Source organism: Heliangelus exortis, chromosome 5 (assembly GCF_036169615.1).
Source record: "Heliangelus exortis chromosome 5, bHelExo1.hap1, whole genome shotgun sequence".
NCBI classification, from domain to species: domain Eukaryota; kingdom Metazoa; phylum Chordata; class Aves; order Apodiformes; family Trochilidae; genus Heliangelus; species Heliangelus exortis.
The window spans coordinates 23,336,392-23,357,874 of NC_092426.1; the positions used below are offsets into that span (position 1 = coordinate 23,336,392).

The 21,483-nt window shown below is 43.0% G+C and overlaps 3 protein-coding genes across 15 annotated transcripts in view; 1 reads left to right on the top strand and 2 right to left on the bottom strand.

The window, feature by feature from the left end:
• Nucleotides 1-615, bottom strand: part of LIN52 (lin-52 DREAM MuvB core complex component) — a 44,822-nt gene extending 44,207 nt beyond the window's left edge. For 5 of the 7 annotated variants that reach the window (XM_071746083.1, XM_071746084.1, XM_071746079.1 and 2 more), the window contains exons 1-2: nucleotides 446-523; nucleotides 76-150 (exon numbers count right to left, since the gene is read on the bottom strand). In XM_071746083.1, coding sequence (XP_071602184.1) covers nucleotides 76-150; nucleotides 446-464 — 94 coding nt within the window. In that variant the 5' untranslated portion in view covers nucleotides 465-523. Of the gene's footprint in view, nucleotides 1-75; nucleotides 151-445 lie in introns of all 7 variants that reach the window. The other 2 variants (XM_071746085.1, XM_071746078.1) reach the window with 2 other exon arrangements.
• Nucleotides 616-734: 119 nt separating this feature from the next.
• Nucleotides 735-11,058, top strand: ALDH6A1 (aldehyde dehydrogenase 6 family member A1). Of its 2 annotated transcripts, XM_071746047.1 has the most exons (12): nucleotides 735-889; nucleotides 1,140-1,199; nucleotides 2,809-2,883; nucleotides 3,535-3,696; nucleotides 4,261-4,339; nucleotides 4,900-5,202; nucleotides 5,856-5,977; nucleotides 6,218-6,407; nucleotides 7,024-7,205; nucleotides 8,683-8,862; nucleotides 9,057-9,155; nucleotides 9,548-11,058. In XM_071746047.1, exons 1-12 carry the CDS (start codon nucleotides 827-829, stop codon nucleotides 9,650-9,652), a joined length of 1,620 nt encoding a protein of 539 aa, XP_071602148.1. In that variant the 5' UTR covers nucleotides 735-826; the 3' UTR covers nucleotides 9,653-11,058. The 2 variants fall into 2 exon arrangements, with proteins under 2 accessions (XP_071602148.1, XP_071602149.1); XM_071746048.1 differs by lacking the exon at nucleotides 2,809-2,883.
• BBOF1 (basal body orientation factor 1) lies at nucleotides 7,947-21,475 on the bottom strand. 6 transcript variants are annotated; one of them, XM_071746056.1, is made up of 9 exons: nucleotides 21,245-21,475; nucleotides 20,085-20,150; nucleotides 18,268-18,411; nucleotides 16,645-16,715; nucleotides 16,096-16,240; nucleotides 15,175-15,674; nucleotides 14,351-14,455; nucleotides 13,562-13,630; nucleotides 7,947-8,974 (listed from the first exon to the last, which is right to left on the bottom strand). In XM_071746056.1, the coding sequence occupies exons 1-9, from the start codon at nucleotides 21,473-21,475 to the stop codon at nucleotides 8,944-8,946; spliced, it is 1,362 nt and encodes a 453-aa protein (XP_071602157.1). In that variant the 3' UTR covers nucleotides 7,947-8,943. The 6 variants fall into 6 exon arrangements, 5 of the variants coding, with proteins under 5 accessions (XP_071602157.1, XP_071602155.1, XP_071602156.1 ...); XM_071746054.1 differs by lacking the exon at nucleotides 7,947-8,974 and adding an exon at nucleotides 10,544-10,834; XR_011726313.1 differs by lacking the exon at nucleotides 7,947-8,974 and adding an exon at nucleotides 10,748-10,834 and having other exon boundaries at nucleotides 14,328-14,455.
• Nucleotides 21,476-21,483: the final 8 nt, after the last annotated feature.

Below are 21,483 nucleotides of genomic sequence, written 5' to 3' on the forward strand. Positions count from 1 at the left end.
TGCAGGCGCCACCAACCGGGCGGGACAAACCTCCCCGCCCGCGCTGACAGACGGCCGCGGGGCCGCCGGACTTACGCTGTTCGGGCCACAGGTCCGGGGAGGCGCGGTCCAGCTTCTCGAAGCTTAGAAGCGAGGCCTCCAGGTCGGTGCCTGCAACAGAGAGCGGGTGAAGTGGGGCTGCGGGTGAAATGGGGCTGCGGGTGAAATGGGGCTGCGGGTGAAATGGGGCTGCGGGTGAAATGGGGCTGCGGGTGAAATGGGGCTGCGGGTGAAGTGGGGCTGCGGGTGAAGTGGGGCTGCGGGTGAAGTGGGGCTGCGGGTGAAGTGGGGCTGCGGGTGAAGTGGGGCTGCGGGTAGGCTGCGGCAGGGCGCGGCGCGGCCCAACCGGACCACCCCTGCGGGACGGGAGCCGAACAGAGCCCCGCTGCCGGCTCTCGCGCCTTACCGTCTGCGGGAGCCGCCATCTTGCGTGCCTCACGTGACTCCTGGCGGGTCGTCCCGCCCTCCCCGGCACGTGACCGCCAGGAGGCGTCGCCGCGGGGCGGTGCTCGGGCAGTGCGGGGTCTGGCGGCCCCCGGGCGGCTCAGCTCCCCCGGCCAATCCACGGCCCGGCACGGGGGGCGGGGCGGGAGGTGGGCGGGGGTGACGGGTTTGCCGAGGACGATTGGCTGCGGGGCGCCGGGCCCCGCCGGAGGGGGGAGCGGAGCGGGCGGGGCCGGTGGGCGAGAGGCCAATGAGAGCGCGGGGGCGCTGTCCGAGGCGGCGGGGCGGGGTGCGGGGGGTGCGGGCGCTATCGGGGTCCGCGGTGCAGCGACCCTCGGCCGGGATGGCGGCGGCAGTGGCAGTGGTGGCGCGCGGCGCGTGGGGCGGGCGGCGCGTGGCGCTGAGGGTGAGACGGCCCCGACCCCGACCCCGCAGCGGCTCCCACGGCTCGGAGGGGGACCCGGGGCGAGAAGCAGAGGGGGGGTGGGCACGGCCCACCCCTGGCCCCGATGTCCCGTCAGTGGGGCGGTCCCCTGCAGGGAGTAGGTTGTGGCTCCCGGCGGGGGGGCTGGGTGGGTGGGTGGGTGCCGGCCGGACCCGCGGACCGTCCAGAGCCCTGCGGCCCCGGGATGATCTCTGCTTCCTTTCCCGTTCAGCTACCGAGGAGAGTCGGTGCCCCCTGGGTCACTTCAGCCGCTGCCTCCCTCTCCTCCTCGGTGGTGAGTGCCCGTCCCGCGGAGCGGAGCCGGCGGGGGGAATTGGGGATGCCAGGGGTGTAGGGGGGGCGCGGGAAAGCCGCGGGCACTGCCCTCCGCAGCCGGCCAAAGGCTGCTCTCGGGGCTCCTGCTGTGGGTCCAGCACAGCACTGCTACCCTCGCCGTGGCTCCGGTGTTTCTGGAACAAACATGTGGGGCTGCTCCTACGCGGGGCACGGAGCCCCTGTCCTCAACCAGAGGGAAGGAAGAAAACTTCAGTGTCGAGTTTGTTGGACTCTGGAGAACTGGCCACACAGGGTGTCACCCCACCTTGATTCTTGTACTGAGCCCTGCCTGGCTCTGCAGGTGCACCCAAGGATGGTACTTTGGTTCAGTTAATCACGTCGTGGTTTGTTTTCTCCATGCTCCTTCAGCAGCACTCATCATGCTCTATATACAGCCCTTTTCCCCCCAATTTTTAGGTATCTTTTGCCATATGTGATATCTAATAAGATCAGCAAAATTTAATATAGACTATATGACTACTGGTGATGCATGTTTCAAGCTGTGTGGGAAGGCATCATATCTGATTATGGAAGAGAGAGGATTGGTTTCCCCTGGGCAGTATCAAACAACTTTAGCAGTTACAGTGGTTTTTTTTCTTCTGGTACCTATGGCTGTCCACTCTTGAAGTTCTGAACAGCTAAATTATGATTCTTCAAGTAGTCAGCTTTAGTATAGTCCTTGTTCCCATGCTGGGCTCATTTTCCACAGGAAAATGGTGGTGATCTTATGGAAAAAGTACAATCTTAATTCAGCTTCTCCTGGCTTGCTCAAGTATTTTTTCTTTATATGTGTGGTTTTCTAGATATCCCTTTTAAACAATATCAACTCCTAGTTTCCAGTCTCTTTATACAGTCCCAATCTCATTTCCTTTTTTTAGTTCCTCACTTTTTACAATTTAGTTGCTTATCCAGTGCTAGTTACAGTTTCTATCCCTGCTATTCCTTTGGTCCTACATTTACCTCCTTATTCCAAACCTTCCTTTTCTCTCCTCTGCATTGGAGTTGGAAAGTTCTGCTTTCCATACTGCCTTCCAGTACAATCACTGTGAACTCAGAAGATGCAGGTTCTTTGCTCTTAGTTGCAGGGAATGGGGAAAAGTCCAAGTTTATGTCTAGCTATGAGCTGGAGAGGTAAACCTACTCAGAGGTTTGATGGGAAGGAAACACACAGTACAGTGTGCACTGGGTACGTGGAATTCTCACAAGGTGAATTATTAACTGTTTCCTTTGGAACATTTTTGAAATGCCATTTTTCAGTTTTCTTATAGTAAATATTGGTAGCTTTGGTAGAACATAAGTCCAACAATGTATTTCTTCTATAACTGCTTTTAGAAATAGTTTTGCCCATTTTGATGTAAACTAAGAGAAAAATGGGACAGAGAGAATGGAAAATTTCAGCCTTAGCAGTTAGTTGGGTCTTGCTGTAAGTACTGGAGTACTGGATCTAGGCTCTCTAATGGGCAGCATAGCAGTCAGTGGTGAAGGCTTGCCTGTAATAAGACACACCAGTATTTGGGCATCTTGAGACAAAGATCATTCACTGGCCAGTGTTTTGTCCTCCACAGCCAACAACTAAACTCTTCATTGACGGGAAGTTTGTTGAGTCCAAAACTACTGAATGGATTGATATCCATAACCCGGTAAGTGAAATTACCTCAGATTGTACATTAGCCATCACTGTAAAATACGTGTCTGTTCCTCAAGCATTTGGCAAAAGAGGAAAGTACATACATTTCTTGAGAAAGGCATAGACTTGAAGCTTAAGATGGATTTAGCACTGTGCAATTGCTTCTCAATTTCCTTTCCACATGAAACATCAGTCTTAGGAAAGTGATAACATCCTCTGTCTCCCATGCATAGAAAAACTGATCTCTGGAAAGGAAGCTTAAACCCCACTTAACATTTTTTTATTGCTCATACAAAGGCTCTCTAATCAATATGTCACATTCCTGAAAAGTTTCTTTCACCCTGTGTGTGAAATCAAGCAGGTGTGATTTGATGCCATCTGAATGTGAAGTCCTGCTAGAGGCTGACTTGACTCAGACCAAAGTAAAAAATCCTGACAGCTGAAGCTCCACTCTTTTGAAAGAGCTTGTGTCTTTGAGCCACAATATTCACAGTGAATTTAGAGTTTGGACACTATGCAGTGCAAAATAATCTTGTATCAGTAGCATTTACATTTGTTTGAGTTCTTCAACAGAGACAAGTGGAAATGAAGTTGCACTTAGAATCCTGACCCTTTTCACCCCCTTAGTAAGCATTTGAACAGCAGTTCTTGGTTTTTCCTTCAGGCCACAAATGAAGTGGTTGGCCGTGTACCAAAAGCCACAGCCAGTGAGATGGAGGCAGCTGTGGCTTCTTGCAAAAAGGCTTTTTGGAACTGGTCAGAAACATCTGTTTTGAGTCGCCAACAAATCTTCCTGCGTTACCAACAACTTATCAAAGAAAATCTGGTGAGATACCATGGTTGTGTGTGATGGCTGTTGCTGAGTGCATTGCAGCTGACTTTAGGAGTTAAACTAAGAGACTCAGGGCTGACTGTGTTCTTTGTGAAGCATTGTTGGTATGATTGAGGAGCTAACCAAGATTCTGTCACTGAGAGGAGTAGCAAAGCACTCTCTAAGCAAATGGGGACAGAGAGGCAGTGCTTCTTAGGGAATATTATTCTGCATTTATTCCTTTACCCAAAGACCACAAGAGGAACTTCAGCCTTGACGGAGAATGTGCCAGATGACAAAGACAGTTGGGACAATAATGTTACTATGAATTTGGATTCCCTAGATTGCCTTTTCTGCTTGTAGAATATAAGATAACCCACAGATGATTTTTCTAAAATGTCATCTGTGTGCCTCATCGGCTTCTTAGCTACAAGGAGCAAATCAGACAGCGTAGACTTTCCCACACTCTACTTGTTCTTCATTATGATGTTTAACTCTCTGTTTAACTCTCTTACCTCTGCACGCTGTTTCAAGAGCAGACATTTTTCTTTCATAAACTTCCATCTTTTCTGTTTCCAGAAAGAAATTTCAAAACTCATCACCTTTGAGCAAGGAAAGACCCTGGCTGATGCTGAGGGAGATGTGTTCCGAGGCCTCCGTAAGCTGCTGCCTTCTCCTGTTGAAAAAGGGGCTTTGAGAAGCTATAGGAAGGGAGAAGGTGTCCTGAGCAACTGATTGCTCTGGGAATCTGTATGTGTAGCACTATTCACAGCCTCCTCCTGAAATAAAAGGAATTGGAACTCCATCCTGAAAGGTTACCTTAGATTTAGTTACTCTAATTCACTTCCAAGTTGTTAGATCCTTCCTTTTCCTATGAATTACTACAAATTTCTGTAAAGGGATAAGAACTTCCTACTTGTGCTCAGATTTCTCAAGGTTGAGTTTCAGGTGGTAAACTAATTCTACACCTGTGCTTCTTTTACTGGGGCTGTTGTGCCTGTGCTCCTATCACCTTGCCATAAAGTACACTCAAGAGAATCCATTCACAATGATGCTCATGGTGCTTGGCAGAGGAAAGGTATTTTCTGGAGCACAATGTTTTTAAGTTGTTGGGAGAGAGACTGGAAGAAAAGTTTGGGTCAAAGCAGTGGTGAGAAGGGATTTTGGGGACTCATTGTTTACAGATGATCCAGTGGAGTGTTGCCCTTTCTGCTGCAGAGGTGGTTGAACATGCTTGCAGTGTGACATCCCTCATACTGGGAGAGACCATGCCCTCCATCACTAAAGACATGGACACTTACACCTACCGTCTGCCTCTCGGTGTGTGTGCTGGCATTGCACCATTCAACTTCCCAGCTATGATTCCTCTTTGGATGTTCCCCATGGCTATGGTTTGTGGAAACACCTTCTTGATGAAACCATCTGAGCGTGTACCAGGAGCACTCATGTTCCTTGCTAAGCTGTTTCAGGATGCTGGTGCACCTGATGGGACCCTAAATATCATCCATGGACAGCATGAAGGTAAAAATAGCCCTTGAGAGATGACCGGGGTGTTTCGGTGTTGTGGTTACATTCACTGGAGGTAGTAAAGAAGTTGGACAGATGCTTCAGCCCTCTTGATGGAGGGGAAAGAAAGTGAGTGGGAGATTCTCTGTCATCATGCACCAAATCTTTCATGACATATAGTGAACAAAATTTGGGGGGCTGGGTTCAGAGTTCCCAAGGCATGTAATGCTCACATTCTATTTAGCAACCTAAGCTCCAGCTGAAATAAGTAGATAAATCCTTGATTTCACAAGGAAGCCTAAACAAGAATTAAATGCCTTGATGAATACTGAGTGAATGCCAGTTTCTCAGTTCCTAATGTATTTTCCACAGCACTCAAGTACCTTCAGAACACAAGAATACAAAGTGACAGGAGTCAGTCAGCATGCTGGGGAACCTTGGGAGGTGCCCAGAGTGTGAAGAGATGGCAGAAAGCCAGGTGTATGAGCACAGGGGCAGACATACAGATGCTGACAAATTAGTGGAGGGGTCCATGGACACATATGTAGGAAACAGAGAGGTAGGAATTTTGATAAGAAGAAAGATACATAGATTTAGCTCTGTGGGGATGGGGACAGAAGGAAGTATTTGCGCACTACAATATCTAATGTATTATTTCCTATTTAAAGCTGTGAATTTCATTTGTGACCACCCGGATATCAGAGCAATCAGCTTTGTGGGATCTAATCAGGCTGGCGAGTACATCTATGAGAGAGGATCCCGGAATGGCAAGAGAGTCCAGGCCAACATGGTAATGCCTCTGAATGGAGCACACTTCAGCACATAGGCTGCCTCAGTCTTCTGTGAATGTTGAGACCACACCACCTCTCAGCAGCAGAACCTGACTTTGCTACTCATGGTTAAGTGATGAGGCTGTCCTTGCCAGCCTGGTGGTAGCAGAGTCATAGCTACTGTACGAAGACACTGCCAGAGAACTAAAGATGTGGGCTGGAGTGATTAATAATGGGAGACTGTGGATTTGTTGTTTCAGGGAGCCAAGAACCATGGTGTGGTGATGCCTGATGCCAATAAAGAGAACACCTTGAACCAGCTGGTTGGAGCTGCTTTTGGAGCAGCTGGCCAACGCTGCATGGCCCTGTCTACAGCAATTCTAGTGGGAGAAGCTCAGAAATGGCTGCCAGAGCTTGTGGACAGAGCCAAAAATCTACGTGTAAATGCAGGTACAGACTGTGATAATTTCTTACAAGGTACTGCACTTCTGTACAACTGTAGCTTTTTAAGTCAGTGCATTTGCCCTACTATGGGTGTCCCTTGAAGCTATTGGCACCAGAGATTTGATGTGTTAAGGGTAAGACCTAGCAGGTTGTTTGGATTGGGAAACACAGCCCTCTACTTGGGAGTTAGGAATGTGTAGGAAGGCTTAACAGTGTGACAGTGATGCAAGGTTTCCAGGATTGGTCTTGTTTTAACTGGAGCTTTGAAGGTTTAACTCAAACCTACAATTTGTATAGCAACATCACCTAGAGATCCTCCCAGTTTGTAGTAAGTATGCGATTAAAAGGAAAAATGGAAACAAGTATTTCAGAAAAACTAGACTTACTAGTTCTAGGATAATTGTCTTTTGTTTATGTTCACTTAATTCCTGTAAAGTGGAAAAGTTTCCTTTCTGAGAGAGTTGGAGGCTATTACCCATTTACTAATGTCTCAGAGCTTTGTTCTGTGTCTCAGAAACAGGAGGATTTTCAGATATTTTCCTGACAGTGTAGATATCCCTCCATGATGCCTATGAGGAGGAAGCTGTCAGGGTTAAAACTTGTTGTCTCTGCCTCTTCACAGGAGACCAGCCTGGAGCAGATCTAGGGCCTCTAATCAGTCCCCAGGCTAAGGAACGGGTTTGCCATCTGATTGAGAAAGGAGTAAAAGAAGGTGCCAGGCTTCTTCTGGATGGACGCAATATCAAAGTGAAGGGCTATGAAAATGGCAATTTTGTTGGACCAACAATCCTTGCCAATGTCAGGGTAAGATGACCAAAGCCTATACTGCAGGGTCACTTGAAAAATGGGTTAGCCAAATCAGCCAGTGATTAATAATCACCATGTAGGAAGTCTGTAAATGGCTCAGCATTCCCTTGCAGAATCCCAGTGAAGTGCTCATTGTAATGCCATTGTGGAGGTGATAAAAGAATTTGCAGTAGCATAACATACTCTGAATGAGGTTAATGATCTTAACTTGAACAGAATGCAGCCTATTAAAAAAAGATAATGGGCAGTTTTTACTGTGTTAAACTAAATGTCCACTGAGCACGGTGTATGGCCCGTAGTAATGGCCAGCAGCAGCTACCTAAGGAAGAGCATGATGAACAGTCAAACTTACAATTTTCATTCTTGCACTTTGCAATTTACTGCCTTTGCAGCTTAAAAAAAAAAAAAAAAAAAAAAAAAAAAAAAAAAAAAAGTTAAATATTTGTGGTAATCTTCACAAGAATAATATAGGATAAGGTACAAAATGTCTTTGTTGTTGAATGTGTTCACAACCTTGTTGAGCCAGCCTCTTAATATAACATGTGGTGTTCAACAGATTGAAACTACCATAGGGGAATATTCCTCTCCAGGTACACATCCATATGAGTTTTCAAACCTAAGTTAATTCTTTTATCTTTATATAATTAGCTGGTAATATTTCCTCAATATTTAGCATTCAGTTCTTTGTGGGCCATTTGGTGATTCCATGATATCAAACCAGTCTTCATAATTCTGCTATTCTACTTCATATTTTTTAGTATTTTATTGATTTTGTTGTTATATAATGCAGGGTTTTAATTATCCGAATTTTCTTGCTTAGTTTCATTAGATGTCTTTAAATACTTCACTCTCCTGTGTGTGTCATAAATATTGTTAGGTATTCAAAAGTAAAAGTTTCACTGACATTTTGTGAATATTAAGTTTTCTTACACAGTGGTTAATAATATGGTAAGCCACATAAAACTTAAAACTGGTCAAATGCATGTTTTATCGTTTGCTGCATTAGCTATTAGTGATTAAAGCACTCTCCAGCTGCTGTTTTTGTATTTGTCAGATGTTGCTAATTATCAAGACAGAGCTGGAAAGGGTAACAGGTTCTAATCACTTTGTCAACAAGAACTGAAGTAAGCTATCCTGAATTAATCCTGGTCTTAATGAGCCTCCATAAGTGAGGCTGGGCAGGCAGTAAAAGCAGAAAGTGCTTTGGAGATGTAAAGTGGTACCCTCTCTAGTGGACTGGATGGATGGCAGTGTATAGGAAATGGTGAAAGGCAAGGACTGAAGGAAGTCAGGTGGCAATGCAGTATGAAGGGTGATCCTAGGAATATCCTGCACACTAGCAGCATTGTGTATGTTGTACACAATGTGTATATTGCAGTGTGTACATTGTATCCTGTTTCCTAGGACATATGTATTATATCCTGTTTTTTATATTCTACATACAAGCTGCTTTTTCTGCTGTTTCTCTTGGCAGCCAAACATGACTTGCTATAAAGAGGAAATCTTTGGGCCTGTCTTAGTGGTTCTGGAAGCAGACACTTTGGATGATGCCATTGAGATGGTGAATAATAACCCCTATGGAAATGGAACTGCAATCTTCACCACCAATGGAGCCACAGCTCGGAAATATTCACACTTAGTAGATGTGGGTCAGGTACGTTCAAGCTAGAATTGTTGCTATTATTCCTCACCATTTACAGTGGGTAGCCATCCACCTGCTGTGACTCATCACTGACTACTCAACCAACAGTACCTCGGGTAGTGCTCTAAGGGAAGAAAATGCATTTGGAGAGTGTTTTGCCATCTGCTACTTCTTGGGATTAATATGGCAGCTTTCCTTTGGTTTAGGTGGGTGTCAACGTTCCAATTCCAGTACCTCTGCCCATGTTTTCTTTCACTGGCTCTCGTGCTTCCTTCAGAGGAGACACCAATTTCTATGGCAAGCAGGTAACTTAACTGATTCAGAGTACTCTGTTGTGTTAATAGCGCTGTGATAAATCACATTATAAATGACAGGGGGGAAGCCATCTCAGCCAGGAAATTGAACACCAGTTCAGACTATAGCCATCATAATGGCTGTTACAATAGACAATTCTTTTTCTTTCTTTAATATAAGGAAGCAAGTTGTCTTTTAGGAGAGTTGAGAAGGCAGGAAGATCTAAGTAGCAAGTTTTCACACAGAACCAGAATCTTCAGGGAACTGGGAAAAGCAAGAGGCTGACAGGAATTGTTCCCACAGAAAAAAACTCATCTCTCTGCACAAACAGCAACAACTGCTGGTGCAGACCTGAAGAATTCTTGAGGCCGAACATGATCCTTGTGTCTCTCCTTTCTACCAGGGAGTGCAGTTCTACACACAGATGAAAACTATCATTTCTCAATGGAAAGAGGAAGATGCCACCGTTACCAAGCCTGCTGTGGTTATGCCAACTATGGGCAACTGAATCAGCCTTTACAAATGCTGGGTTTGGTATCCTTCTCCTTCTGTGCTGCACTTTACAGTTTTGTCTGGACTATCATTTCCTTAGGAATTAATAGAAAGCTCCACTTTCTCAATGTCTTCTGTGTCTGTGCAGATCAGGCAGGCTAATGTAACACACAGTCATCTTGAGTTTCCTGTTACTGTCTTTTTTTTTTGGCTAGCAGAACTCAATTTCTTTTTCTATAACCTAGGACAGGGGAAACAACTTTATCTAATTGAAAGGGCAGACAGTGAGATTGGTCTTAACTTGTGTTTCTTTCCATACCCTCTGAACTTGAACATTACTCTGATTTCTACAATGTCTTTAGCTTTAGTGACTCACTCCTGGCTACATCTGGTAGCTGTTTTATTTACCTCTTTATCTTACATGCTAAGATTTTGAGTTCACCTAATTCAAAGATGAGTACTCACTTTGAGTGACATAACTAGGAGACTTTCGTTGTCTCATAGAAGTGACTTTACCTACAAGGAAGCCAGCAAATTTGGGAGTTGAAGATGTCAGTCTTTCATCTGTTGAGCTGTTTCCAAAACTCTTGGAGAGTAGCTTCCAAGAATTTTTCGGGAAAGTGTGTTTGATTGCTTGTCTGATAATGAAAGAAATTCCTATATGGTAAAGTGACCTTCAGTCTGTCTCTGAAAACTTCTGTTCCTCTTGTGCATTTAGCTTCTATTCTCCAGTTCAATGTCAGTTTTGTTATATGTAGAAGTTATTTGGTGCCTTTTTACTCTAATAGATGTGCCTACAGTTATATTGTAACATAATGAAACTGAAAGCAGAAACATAAGCATGTACATATGTATCTTCTTGTCACAGCATCATGTGGGTCTGGGTGAACAGAAGTAGATAGGTCAGTAGGGGGAAAGAACATGGTTTTTAATCACAAAGCAGATAGGCCTCTTCTGTTGGTTTCTTTCCCTGACCATAGCAGTACTTTTTGTGTTGATTAACTGACTCCTTGTCACATTTGTCCAAACACACAGCCACATTCAGTAGGGACTGCAAGTGCCATTATGGGAGTAGGAGGAGATTTGGTATACCCATTTTTAAAAATCTGCATTTGGAGCCGAAGAGCTTGCACTTTTATTCCTGTTTCTTGGAAGATGATGCAGCCATGAAGGATCTGCAGGGAACTCATTCAAGCACCTATAGAAAATAAGATTATTCTAATAATTGAAACCATTACTTGTTCTAATTAAATAGCCTAAATGTGAACACTTTGTATCCTGCCTCTGATAAAGAGACCATGTAACTGACAGTTATGTATTAGTGCAATCACTGTGCATTCACTAATGTTTGTGTCTTTTTTTTCCCTGTGCTGGAAATTCTCACCTTGCAATTTGATTATGAATTAAAAACATGTTAATACATTTCTGCAGAATATGACTGTTCCTTGGTAAGACACTAGATAGGTGTGATGTTGACTTTATTCCTTTCCTCACAGTGGCTGGTCTGTGAATCCCATAACCCTTCCCACACATCTTCCTTTCACAGTAACTCAAGGACCTCTGTAGCAATTTCCTTACACAGCATTTCAAGGAGTGCCTTGTTTCTGTTCCCACATGTACATTTTTTGCTCACAAAAGCTCTTAAGCTTCACATAAATTAAGGGTAGGTTTATTTCAAACTGAAAACATATCTCCATCAAATTATAGCAACACATTTATACAGAGTTCTCACCACCACTGCAAATCCACTAGCTCAACTAATGCTTTGTACAGGGTAATGTGAGCTTCTGGCTTGGGAAAAAATAAAATGTTTTGTTTAAGAATGAGGAAAATAACTATATTTCAGATGGATTTCAAATGTTTAATCAAAGCAGTAGTGTAGCAAGCAGGGGATTTTAGGATTCACAGCTTTGCTCACAAGATAACTTACAAAATTAAAAGTACAGATGAGCTGGTAATTGCTGTGGCTGTTGCTCATGCAAAGCACACTGCTGCCTTACTCTGTCTGTGGCAACATCTGAATACGTGGAATGATTACAGCAGATGATGGTGAATCTGGGAGTTCAGCCTGCTGTGTAATGCATGTTAAATTGGTAGAACAATTTTTTGTGCTGCAAAAGTAAAATATTCTAGGTAAATTGCCCTTAAGACATTGGCATTCATTCATGCACCTAGGAAAGTAATACTAATAAACAGCCTCTAGTATTGTTTACAGTCATCCACTTTCAAAAGGCCTTAATTTTCTTCTTAATCACTATTGCTATTCTTACTTCTCTGTTGTCCTATTAAAACCCATTATTCCTCTCCTTTAGAAATACTAAATCCAGCTTCTCTTGTAACAAAATCAGTCTATTATCAAGCTTACCTGCTCCCTGAAGAACTGCAGGAGTATGCCTGCACTTTCTCCAGACCCGTTCTAGACACTTGTAAAATCTTTCCATTTGAATGCAAACACCTTTTCTGATTATCTGCATTTTCCAACAGCCTTTTCTGAACAGATTGTTTTAAATAATTTTACTAGAAATACAAATCTTGCATCTGCCTTTCTTAGTTAATGAAATACCTTTTTAGCTCAAGCTGCAGATGCTGACTGATCATGATGTGCCTGTCTCATCTTACTGCTGTTACTGTTTTCCATCCACCTGTTTATTTTCCTTTTTATGTCAATCTTCACTATGAAAAATTCATCTGAACAATATATATCCTCCATATTATTCAAAAGTATAGTCTATTAAAATACAATTTTATAGTCAGACCTTTGCCTCCTATCTAGTTTCTTGCCTAGAAGGCACTGCAGTTTAGATTCACAAAGCTATTTGATACTATTAATCCAAAAATTATGTTAAAATAACAAACATGATGTTTAAACAAACATAATGTTTAATTCAGAATCAAACCCTGTGACTTCAGCTCCTAATTTTTTTCCTTGTTTGTGCAAAAAAGGGCTACAACTAACTTCTACTCCCATTTCCAGAAGTGGCCATCTGTAGAGAGAACCACAAGTCCTCAGGTGTCGCCGATAATGAACTGGGAGCTTAGGCCCAGCTGTGCCCAATAATTAGGGCCTGCCCCAGCCGGAAATGGGCGGGGCTGAAGGGCAAGATAAAAGGCATGCTCCCAGAAGCAGTACAAGACAAGAGCTGAAGATGCCTGAGGAGGGGAACGGCAAGAGAGCTCCGGAGAAGAGCCGTGTCCCCGAGAGAAGGCTCGCCGCAACAGCCATCTGCCTCTCCAAAGGAGTTGACTCTCATTTTTTCATATAAAGCCATCCAGGGCTCCTGCTTATGAACTTCATGTAGCCATTCAATGTCTTGAGTATTATATTTTGGTTTATGTGCTTGACTGCCTCATGTCTGACCTGATGCCCCATGATGACACGTCAGAACCCCTCCCAGCTGATTTCACCAGGGTAAGTCAATATTGCTTTCCTTTAAGTGTTACAATTAGCTATTAGGTTGCATCTGAGTTTGTAACTCAAAACAAACATGAGTCTTCATTGTGGTCCATTCACTCCGAGTGATCAAAATAAGATTACCAGATTTTGTATTTTAATCAAAACTCCTTGTGCTAGCTGAAAATGCATCTCCTTGTATGCTAATGGCCTTTCACCAGAGACTCCTTCAGAAATAATAAAGCTGCTTTTCAAGAAGAGCAGGCTTTGAGGGGGTGCAAGATGAATTTTTTTTTCATGAGATCCGAGTCTAAGTGCCCGCTGCTAAAAGATCAAAGACCAAACAATTCCAAAAATACAAAATTCCTCTCTCTTGTCAGACACACATTGATTTGTATGTTGACACACTAACACACACCTTCAGAACAAACAAAATATTCTTAAGTGGATGGATGATAGAGAGGCAATGGTATCTGTTAACATATAGCAGGGCTAAGGAACTGTTAGATAGTGTGCTGTAAATTAGTATCTTACCCAATTTTGCCTTCATCTTTAGCATCATCGGGAGCTGGAACTGAAGTAGGTGAAACTCTGGTGTGTTTCCTGTGAGGAAGACACAAGACCAAAATAATTCTCATCTAATGGTGATTTGTGCTCAGCCAGGTTTCTAGTCTCTTGATAAAATCTAAAACAAACAGCAAGCAAGCAGGAAATGCTAGACCACCAGAGCTATTGCAGTACACTCCAAAAACGGCACTAGAAATCAAACATGAGTTCAGTTTGCTATAGAATTCTCTGTTTTGTGGCAAAATCATTACAATTAAAGGGGAATGAAGAGAAATAAACAAACAAACAAAAAATTTGTTTTCTTAAAAAAAATTGATTTAAACATAAGTCAAGTTAAAATAAAGGGTTTGTATCTCATTCCACAAACTCATTCTCTACAGCTTTATGTGTGCTATTGTATGTTGGCAAATACTAATAAAAGGATTTAAATTAATTAAATTAATTAAACGCACTGCACTGTGCAAAATTAATTCTCTGTCTTCCTCAGCACTACCAAAATTTATTTCTGCTTGCTTTTCTTTTGAAACTACACAGAAAGACCTAACAGTATATTTTGAAGCATGTCTGAAATTAGCAAATCGTATATCAACTTTTTCAGAAGGTTACAGCATCTTTTCCAGAAGGTTAAAATATTTCACACTAAGCAACAGAGCTAGATTTTTCTGTTAGATTCAGACTTTCTTGGAATTCCTTGATTTGGATTAACAGGCCAGTTCCTGTAACAGGGATTCACCTGCTGAAGAAACAAAGTATTACCATGGACTTCTGCCATTCATTTTGGCAAAAAGCAGTCGCAGAACATGTTCTTTTTGTTCCCATGTCAGCTCACTGATATCCACTTTTTTAAACTGTTTCTTTTCCCTGAAACACACAGAAAAAAATCAATGTATAAAAGAAAATTTCAAAGGCATATCTCATGGATTCTGTATGTACAAAACAGGTTTTAAATTCTAGTTTTGCATTGCTCTTCTTCATCTATTCATAGCACGTAAACTTAAAAAATAAATCTGAACATACAGCACTGTCTTTTCAACTTCTGAATCTCAAGCTTTCTAAATTAAGTAGAACAAATCCAATTACTTCTGTTACACATGTACTGGCTATAAATACTGGGAGGGGGAGAGTTAGCACTAACTTGTATTAATTTCAAGCACATTGCCCTTCCTTTGTTTCTCCTGTTCATACATAAAAGGGTTAATATGTATGACCAACTTGCATTCTGGGTTCCAGTCTCCCCTTACTCCTGCTCCAAGATCTCTATAACAACTTTTACCTCTGTTTTTTCATGCAGTATTTCTGCTACATCATTTTTGAGATAAGATAACCCCAGTGGAACAAGGCATTGCAACTGATTGTGTGTCGCTAGGTTATTCAATAGCCAATGTGTACTAACCAAACGTTTTATTTGGGAATAAAATAATTTTGGTCTCTCTTCAAGGATGTATGCAAAATTCAGCTATGAGGGACCCTAACTTTATGGCTTAAAATGCAAGGCATTCCAAATCTAGACAATATTATCACACAAAGGGTTTTCTGGGTTGTTCTAGGACAATAGACACTAGATTTTGATATTTCAATACCAGTAGTGTTTTTCTGCTTCTTCTAGGTCTCTGTATACACTATTTGTGCTATTTATGTTGCTTTTGAATGTTTTGATTTTGGGAAATTCTTCCTTCCCTGCACATGCCTCCATCATTTTTTTGTAATAGGCAGTTTGGGCCTTTTTCTTATACTGCTTTCTATTGGATACGATCTCCTGTTTCACGTGTTCCAGAGCATCTAGGAAGAACCTTTCCACCTCAGTTCTCTCATTTATGATATTCCGGGCTAGTTTCTTCACTCGGTTCATTTCCCGATCCTTCATTTCTAGTAGCTGCTGCAGTTTCTTGATCTCCACCATGCTTGCCTGGTTTTCTATCAGCACCTGATGCTGTGTTTTCTGGGCCTCTCTCACAGATTCTTTGCTCATGCGATATAAGGCCATCTCCAGCTTTTCCACTTTGTGCTGCAGATCTTCAATTTCTGCTTTCTGGCAATTGATCTGTAGGCTCTTTTTTTGAATCAAACCCTCACTGGCTTCCTAAAATATGAGAATAAATTATTTGGGCTTTTCTTTCATTTGCACCAAAACTGGAGTGGTTTGGGGTTTTTTCCCCAATACTTTTTTTCCCCCCAACTACTACTTTTTCATAGTAAATACACTGGCACCTTCACAATGGAGAAGGAATACTTCACTGGCATCACATTTTTGTTTACAAGAGAAGCCAGATAAAGAAGGCTACATCACAGAGAGACATATTCTTACTCGGCTAGCATAGGAAACCCTTCCTTCTTTCGCCTCAATAATTAAGATAAAATAAAAGCTCTTCTTCAAATAACTGAATTCAGTAACTGCAGAGGCATCTGACCAGGGAGAGGTTAGTCTCAGTAAATTTACATCTGTATACAGATGTAGGCCTCCCTGGAGGAGAATGAAACAGAAGTAAAACCAGTTCAGAAACCTTCTCCTGTAACAGAAGTGTGTTTTCATCTTCTAACTTCTGTTTGATTTTCTGCAATTCCATTATTTCTTTCAGCTGGGTAGCAAATTCACTGTGAAGACAAACATTTTCCTTAAACACCTCTCTCTCGGTGCTGTTTAGCTGCCTGTAAAGAAACAAAATTCAAGAGCTTTAGTCACAATCTTTCTTGCTTTTTTATATTAAAATCAGTATTTCAGTGTCTTTATTCCAGAACTAAGCCATAAAATTCTTACAGGTCAGTACCAAGTTTAGTTTTAATAGCTTTGCTTTTAGTCCTGTGTCTGGACTGAGAATGCAGAAAACAGTGGTACCATTGGGATAATATTACCTCCAGTTCGCCCCTGGAACCAGCACGAGTCTTATAGTTTAAATGTAAGTGCTGAGGTCATCTTGGCATTTGAAATATAAAAACAGCCTTGGTCATCACTGATTTTGCCCTTCAAACGTGCATAGTAATATGGGCAACTTAGAACACAGTGCTAAAATGGTTTTGTAAAGTAGTAAACAGGAAAAGGAAATATTTCTTACAAAACATCCTCATTCTGGGTGGTCTCTGTCATCATTATTTGCTTTTCCTCAACATCTTCTCCTGGTCTTTTCTGAAAGGAAGAAAAGCCTGTTTAGATTTTGCATGAGACATGTGGCGCTGAAGCCACTTCTGACAGAGTATAAATCCTAAAACCACTCCCACAGTTTTTAGCTCACACAATGTCTTACTAGAGGGAGAATGAACCCCTAAGGACTCTGAAGTTCCCAACAGGAGTGGAGAATATAGCCTCTCTGGGATCCTGACATCCCATGTTTTTCTTTGGAAAGCTGCACCTAGCCTCCAACTCATTCATCACACTGGCATCACAAATAGTGAAGTGCTGGGTAAAGAACTGTGGAAACTATATAAATGAGGCTACTCTGTGGCGGAAGTAATTTTGTTCTAATAAAGTTTAAGTACTTGTCAGTCTTTACCTTTTCTGCAGGAAACCTCTTCTCCAGCCCCACAGTCACTTTATGTCTCCTGTTTGAAACTTCCACACCCTCTTTTAACTATGATTTTTATTTTTTTTTTAAATAACAGTGCTTTATTTCAGCCACATAACTAGAAGTGCGGATGTGGTGTTCAAGAATGAACTTGGCAGTCTTTCCTGGCACTGCCACGGTGTTAATCAAATTTTTACACAACCTATAAAAGTCACTTAACCTTCTGACTTGCATTATTGCTTTGCTGCCCCTTCGCAGTTCACCTGTGCCTGTATTTTCACATCATTGACAATCATTCACACAAACTCTGCCACTGCCCGGTGCTCTACTTTACTTTGTCTAATCAGTCATCAAGATCACTTAAAGTCCAACACCCCAAGTATTCTTTAAAAAATGTCTGACTAACATTTAATAGCTTAAATACAGGTATATATTAATAATCCAAATGCTGTTGACCATTTATCTCCACCAAAGTCATTTGGTTCTGTTTCTAAGCCCCTTCTTGTAGTTGCAAAAAAAAAAAAAAAAAAAAAAAAAAATCCAGCAGACCTGCACCACTCGAATTGCCTGAGGACAGTTTTCATCCGCCTTTTCATCCGCCAGCTGGGATGCTTTTTAATCCCAGACTGAAATGTTTTACAGGCAATGCTACTATACCAGATTTGTATTATTGCTCCAAAGTACCTCTGATTAGGATGTGCAGTATAAGTGCTTTGTGAAATACAGTCACTAGTTTGATATCCTAAATGGCTTGTGTGATTGGGAAGATGATACAATACTGGTGTTTACATCCTACCTGAGCTGACCAGTGACAAATCAGACTTACACTGCTTATAGTCCATTGCTAGCTCATCCATACAAAACTTAAAAGTGTGTGCTAGATGCTCTAATGCATCCACATACATGTTTTCATGATGCCACATATTATGTAAAAAACCCCAAACAAACAAAACAACAGAAACAACCCTACAGCCATGCACCATTAGAGAAGTGAGCTCTGGCTACAGAACTTGCATTTTATCAAGTAGGGCTTTTCCTCACTCTGTAAACTGTAAAGAAAACAATACAGTGTATCACACGTCTGTTCTCTACCACTCCCAAACTCTCAGCTGCCATGCAGACAGAAAAGTTTCTTTTTAAATAGATATCGCAAGCACATATTTATGACAAACTTACATCTTCCAGCTCTTTTTCCATAGATGTTTTCTCCCTGCAGATCTCCTTTACTGATTTTGGTTCTAATTTAATTTGGCCAAATTCTCTGACTTTTTTCTGAAATTTCATTTCCAGTTCTTTTATTTGTTGGGCATAGTAGTCTGTCTGTAAATCAGAAGTTCTCAATAAAAAGAAAACTAAATGAGAGAAACCAATCATCAAACACATATAAGACAGAGCACACACAACTGAATGTCTGAAATTATACCAAGCTGTGGTATTTTATAAAACACAAGGAACTAATAATTGAAAGAAATACTGCAAACTCAGGAGCAGCTACCCTCCAGTGAAGTGAAATAAGAAGTTTAAAAATGAACAGTAAGTTTAAAGCAATAATATCACTGTAATTGGGTTTGCATGGCAAGGTTTTGGTAGCAGGGGGGCTACAAGTGATAACATATTTAAGAAGGGAAAAGCTGCAGTGGGAAGAGAAGTGTGAACATGTGAGAGAAACAACCCTGCAGATACTGAGATCAGTGCAGCAGGAGAGCCAGGAGGTGCTCCAGGTACCAGAGCAGAGATTCCCCTGCAGCCCAAGGCGGTGCCCATGATCAGACAGGTTGTGCCCCTGAGGCACATGGAGATTGATGGTGGAGCAGGTGGATGCCCAAAGGAGGCTGTGACCCTCTGGGAAGCCCATGCTGGAGCAGGATCCTGACAGGACCTGTGAGCCAACGGAGAGAGGACCTCACACTGGAGCAGGTTTGCTGGCAGGACTTGGCTCCCCCACACTAGAATAGCCTGTTCTTGGAGAACTGCATTCCATGGAAGGGATCCAAGCAGAAGCCCATGGGAAGGATCCCCATTGGAGAAATTAATGGAGAACTGTCTCCCATGGGAGAGACACCACTCTGGAGCAGGGGAAGACAGCAAAGAGGAAGGAGTGGCAGAGGCAACATCATGTGATGATCTGACCACAACCCTCAATCCCCATCCTTCTATGCTGCCTAGGGGGAGGAGGTAGAGAAATCAGGAGTGAAGTTAAGGCCAGGAAGAAGAGATGCAGGGAGGGGAAGGTTTTTAAAGTTTTGTGTGTATTTCTTATTACCATACTCTGATTTGATTGACAACAAATTAAATTAATTTCTCTGAGTCTCTGTTCTGCCCATGACAGTAACTGCTAAGTGATCTCCCTATCCTTATCTCTATCCATGACCTTTTTGTTAAATTTTCTCTACCCTGCTCAGCTGACGAAGGGAGTGACAGAGCAACTTTGGTGGGCACCTAACATCTAGCCAGGGTCAGCCCATCTCATCTACTATCTGTAGCTTTTTCTGCTCTTCATAATCTGAGACTGAGAAAAAGTTTATTGTGGAGTCTGCTTGATGGGGCATCACTTTCTTAAAGTGCAGATGAGCACATTTATGTGTTTTGTACTGAAGCCAAATAAATAATAATTTTCTCAGTTCTTTTAAAAAATTATTGGTTAAACAGTAACGAATGAAGCAGAACTATGAAAGAATTCAAAGTAGCTACTGTATATCAGTTAAAAGGAAACATGTTTTTGCTGTGCCTCTGACCTCACCATTACCCATCTGTTTCCTAGTACTATTTCAGGTGCTATTAAATATTCCTACTATTATCTGAAATAATACTACAAAGTCATGGGGTAACTCCCGCATCACCACTGTTTTTTTCAAGTTCTTTCTTCATGCAGCAGTTTTTCATCAAAACCTGAAGCAGTTAACTGCCCAAGCTTGTTCCTCATACTAAAATCAGAACTAATTTTTGGCCTGCTCAGGAGATCCCACTGAGGAAAAAGAGAAAAGTTCATTCACCAGCTGCAGCGTCTCTTCTTGCGCTCGATGTTTCAAATAGATCAGCTCCTGCTTCAGTTTCTCAATCTGTAAGAAGAGAAATCATGAAACAGTAACTCTGAGAGGAAAACTAAGTATCCTTGCTGTGGTCTTCTCCTCAAAATGTAACCACCAGAACTTAAAGAAAGAGGGAAGGTCCCTCATTAGCAATGTTCAGTTTAAACCATGTTTAAAACTCTGTGTTAAGCATTATAAATAATGTCAGCTTAAACTATAAAATCCCACGTGTCTCAGACACAAAGAAATCTGTGACTCTACTGAATTAAAACTGCTGACAGAGGTTTTCCTTTGTTACTCTTTTTTGGGTAGTGGTGCAGTGTTAAGAAGCAGTTTAGAAAAGGAGGAAAAAAGAGAAAAACAGGAAGCTGGATAAAGATTTGAGTAAGATCTGCTGTACTGGAAAGGCTGAAAGAAAACAGTGGGATGTGAGCAAGAAAATTATCTCCTACCATTTGACCTCACCTGGGGATAGTGAAGGGGATCAGAGTTTTTAATGTTCTTATTCAATAAATAGGATCTTAAATAATTTTGGTTTCCATTTTCTGTTTCTTTTTCTAACTGAAAAAGGAGTTTGCTTGATACTCGGATTTAGAAAAGCAGGAATAGGTCTAAAGTGAAATAACCTCCCACAGAGAAAATGGAAGCTACATAGTGTAGCGCTTCTTTTTCTTCATTGTGTTCTGAGTAGAATTTGTCTGTTTTCTCTAAAATGTTTCGCTGGTACCTAGAACGAGCAGTTTCACCCTTAGCTTTCTCTTTTTTTCAAGCTGAACAAACGCTTCAGCCTCCTCTTGTACATCACTTGCTGAAGCCCACCACCATTTCCCCTGGACATGTCCCCAGGATGTATTGCTCTCTCCCTTGTGCAGAGCCGTGTTCCTCTGTGAGGGGAGTCAGTCCCAGGCACGGAGGGCATCAGGGACAAGGCCCTCCCCCTCAAGGCAGCCCAACCCGCCAAGGGCCCTCCCGCCGCAAGGCCGCACTGCTGCTCCACCCCGCCGGGCCCTCCTGCCCAGCTCAGTGCCGCGGCGGCGAGACGGGCCCTGGCTGCGGGGGAGCACGCCGGGAAAATGAACCTGGGGGCCGGAGGGGGAGAGGGGCCTGTCCGGCTGCGCGCCCACCTGCTCCGCCGCCTCCCGCTGCCGCCGCTGTAGCTCTGCGCTGCTCTTGGACGGACAGCGAGTGGCTCCGCGGTACTCGGCCCGGTACGCCTCGGTGGCCGGCAGTTGAGCCTCCCGTAGCGCCGCGTCGACCTCGGCACTCTCCTCCTTAGGCACCCGGCTTGCCTGCTTCGCCGCCGCCGGCCGGCGGAAGGAGACGCTGCGGCAGAGGGACGGCCGCCCGCCCGCCATGGCCGCCG